The sequence below is a fragment of the Hipposideros armiger genome, unplaced genomic scaffold, assembly GCF_001890085.2.
Source record: "Hipposideros armiger isolate ML-2016 unplaced genomic scaffold, ASM189008v1 scaffold_662, whole genome shotgun sequence".
Lineage (NCBI taxonomy): Eukaryota > Metazoa > Chordata > Mammalia > Chiroptera > Hipposideridae > Hipposideros > Hipposideros armiger.
The window spans coordinates 678,034-682,105 of record NW_017732012.1 but is presented as its reverse complement, the minus strand read 5'-3'; the positions used below and the strand labels follow the sequence as shown (position 1 = coordinate 682,105).

Here is a 4,072-nt window from a genome sequence, read left to right as displayed (position 1 = left end):
CCATAGGTTGCCTTTTCATTTTGTTGATTGCTTCTTCTGCTGTACAGAAGCTTTTTAATTTGATGTAGTCCCATTTGATTATTTTTGCTTTTGTTGCTTGTACCTTTGGTGTAATGTTTGTAAAATGATTGCCAAGATGAAAGTCAAAAAGCTTTTTCTTTATGTTTTTATCTAGGAATTTTAAGGTGTCAGGTCTTACATGTAAGTCTTTAAACCATTTTGAATTAATTACTGTGAGTGGTATAAGATAGGGGTCCCATTTCATTCTTTTGCATGTGATATCAGGTTTCCAGCACCATTTATTGAAGAGATTACCTTTTCCCCATTGAATATTCTTGCTTCTTTGTGACATATTAGTTTACCATATATGCATGGATTTATTTCTGGGCTCCCTATTGTGTTCCACTGGTCTGTTTTTATGCTGATTCCATACTGTTTTGATTACTATAGTCTGTAATATCGTTTGAAATCCAGAAATGTGATGCCTCCAGTTTTGGTCTTCTTCCTCAGGATTACTTCAAGTATTTGGGGTGTTTTGTGGCTCCATATGAATTTTAGAATTGTTAGGGGGGTTTTCTTTGTGAAAAACACCATTAGAATCTTGATAGATATCACATTAGATCTATAGATGGTTTTGGGTAGTAAGGACAATATTAATTCTTCCAATCCATGGGCATGGGATACCCTTCCATTTATTTGTGTCTTCTTCAATTTCTTTCATCAACATCTTATAGTTTTCAATGTACAGATATTCCACCTCCTTGTTTAAATTTATTCCTGTGTATTTTATTGTTTTTGATGCTATTGTAAATGAAACAGTCTTCTCTATTTAATTTTTAGATAATTTATTGCTTGTGTATGGAAATGCAAACTGAAAATTTCTAGATTCCAATGGCACTCACTCTTTAGTGAATCATCATTGCTTATTCTTGAAACAGTATACACAAAGAATCATTCTTTTCATCTCCAAGTCATAGGAAGTTGTATCAACCCTGTAGCTAAAAGGATATGGGGTGGAATCATTTGGTAATGGCAATTTTGAAGAGCAAGTCTGAACAATGTAAGCTGTTTCTGACTTCTTCTTGAAATTATTAAACAGGGAGGGAGACTCTAGAATAAAAAAAAAGTTATGAATATTTTTTAAATACTATTATCCCCACAAACATTTTAAAACATCAGTTGGAAGACCATTGAACTACTCTTAAGAGAATACAAATGGGACACTACATTTCTTCAAAGAATGATACACACCAATATGGAAAAGGAGAATATCTGCAATTCTGTAGAGCCAGTATGGATTGTAATAATAATAACAATTAAATCTAATTAATATGGTGCCCACATATATCTTAGACCAGTTTATCCTTCCCTTTTTCACTTATTTTCCACAAAAAGACTGTCTTTGTTCTTACATTTTCTTAAAATAGATCCAGTAGTTAAATAACTAAATCTCAATATAAATGGCAAATGGTGAGGAGAGTACATGTCAAAATTATCAGGAAAGAAGTTTGAAGAAGGATGCTTCTTTTTGCATCAGAATATTTGTCCCTTAAAATAACTGACTCAATGGCCCAAGTGGTGCGTTGGTTAAGAGTTGGCTTTGGATGCCAGCTCTGAGCAGCAGAGCCCCAGTTCGGATCCCAAATTAGGGCCAGTAACACTGTGCCCTCTACAGCTAAGATGGTGAACAACAGCTCGACCTGGAGCTGGGCTGCCATGAGTTGCCGCGATGGCTGCAGTGAAGTTGCAGTGGACTGCCATAAGCTACTGTGAGTGGCTGGCAGCTGGCATGAGCTGCCAAGAGCCGTCGTGAGCAGCCGTCCAATGGCTGGCGACCTATCTGCCTCACCCGGGAAAAGCGCAATGATAATACCAACATGATCCAGTGAAACAACGTCCTCCACAACTAAACTGAAGAACAAAAGGACAGCAGCTTGTCTGTTCCCTTTCCCCAATTCCCCAACGCTGTTCCCCTCCCCCAATTCCCCAATAAAATCTTTAAAAATAAATAAATAAATAAATAACTTACTAAAATTATGCAGTGGAGTTCCAGTGCATACAGCTTCATCCACAGGGGGGGATATCTTGGCCAGTGAGCTTCTTTTCCAGGTGGGTAGTTGACAAAATTCCTCCAGCAGTGATCATACTCTAAGGAAATACAAATCCTGTTTCATTCAACAAATACAACAGAAAGTTACGTAAGGAAAGCTCAACTTAAAAATATACCATATATCAAGCTCTTTGGTTTATTTGCTGCTGGAAATGGGCTGGACTCCCCCAGAATCCCTAAAACAAATTAGTTCATTTGAAGATGGCTGAATGGCGATAGTGGCAAAGTAAAGAAAGGAGTCATATTTTTTATATTTTCCCTCCTATGAATTTAAGACCTGGTCTTTTATCTTATCCACTCTGAGATAATCAATCTCCTGGCCCAGAAACATACTACCACCACAGCCTCTCATAAATACTTAAGATTCATGGTTTTGTTTTTACCTGAGGGTCTCATGATCTGGATAGTCACACCACTGTTAATGAGGTCCCTGAGTCCTTGACGGTTTTGTTGATCCATGTGCCAATAAAGTCGTGCTACATAAATAACTAAAGTCACACTAGGTCGTTGACTCAAAAATTCTCTAATAGCCTTGGAACATTCCCAACAGGGACTCCAGGACAAGAACCAGATGATGGAGCAGCTGATGGATGAGGAAAAATGTCTTTCTGAAGTAAATTTTTCTATAAAGTTGAGTTCCACGTGCTTTGAGGTGTTTTTGCCTGAGTTTCGCCAGATCCTGTGGCTTGTGCCCCACTTGATTTCATAGAACAGACAGGCCTCTTTACGGAGTTCTTTGGGGTCAAAGAACATTTCAAATTCCCAAGGTTCAATTCTTCTCCTGAAATATAAAAAGCACTCCCACGTTGTTATGCAATTTTTAGAGAAAACAGAAGTAATTTTATGCTCCCCTCTTGTATCACACAAATCTAAAACATGACATCTCGGGAAGCTTTTATTTTCTTCTTTTTCTATGTCTCAAAGTTATCTGGGCTGGTCCACTGGAATTATCAGAGTTTCTATCACAAACACAGTGAAGAGATTTTTCTCAACTTACGTTATTTGGTTACCACTCTCTCTGTAGCATTGCTTGTTAGTCTTGAATTCAGGTATAACTGTGTCCTTTTTTCTCATTATAGTCTAATCTTTCTATCTTCCACATAGAGACGCCATGTCCTAATTGTTAATCTTCACTATTCCTCAATGGACCCTAACTAGATTTTCTCAGGTGTAGAAACCTTGAATTGTCAACAAAATTCTATTGCCAAGTCTAAGAAATGAGTGATTTAGCCTCAGAATTCTTCCACATTAAACTCTGTATACTAATATCTCACAAGAAAGAAATTCAAATTGCTCTCAATGGCACCTTTAGATTTAACACTCTCCATGTGTCAAACTTGTGACTCAGGAAACGCAGTATTGTACTATTGACTCTTCTTTCCAAAATGGTTGAGTCCTAAGCTTACTACATTCTAATATTTCCCACTCACCCCTTAAGTATCACATTGATTCATTACATAGATCAGTCCTTCCACCCATCATGAGATACTAGATTCCTTGACAAAAGTCCTCCTGTTAAAATGATATGTGTGGGAAATGGTCATATAATAGAAAAATAGAAAGATGAAATCAAAGTGACAAATAAGATCCTTGGACCTTTCACTAATGGCTATAAAAACATGTGATTTAAAGAGAGAAGAGCAATAGTGAGACAATAACAGAACAAAACTGGAAGGTAATTTATTTGAACAGAAACCAAAAGACACAGGTACAAAGACATAGAAAGTAATAATCATAGAGAATGAAGTTGGAAAAGGAAAAAACTAAAAGAATGGGAGCACAGAAAAGAGAAAAGGAACAATAAGGAAAGCTACAGTTCTCCAGCTCTTAAACACCCACTTATTCTTGGTTGAATTAAATGCACAATATGATAGCACTATTCTTACCTCAAGGTGGGATCGTCAGCTGAAGGACCTGTTGACCAAGAGATAAATATGTTGGGGCCAGCCGTGTGGCTCAGTT

The 4,072-nt window shown here is 37.1% G+C and overlaps 1 protein-coding gene across 1 annotated transcript in view; it reads right to left on the bottom strand.

Moving 5' to 3' along the window:
• Nucleotides 1-913: 913 nt before the first annotated feature.
• Nucleotides 914-4,072, bottom strand: part of APOBEC1 (apolipoprotein B mRNA editing enzyme catalytic subunit 1) — a 4,784-nt gene continuing 1,625 nt past the window's right edge. Inside the window, exons 2-5 of the mRNA XM_019626159.1 lie at nt 3,997-4,024; nt 2,494-2,891; nt 2,030-2,148; nt 914-1,110 (exon numbers count right to left, since the gene is read on the bottom strand). Of these exons, the coding sequence (XP_019481704.1) occupies nt 961-1,110; nt 2,030-2,148; nt 2,494-2,891; nt 3,997-4,024 (695 nt within the window). The 3' untranslated portion in view covers nt 914-960. The remainder of the gene's footprint in view (nt 1,111-2,029; nt 2,149-2,493; nt 2,892-3,996; nt 4,025-4,072) is intronic.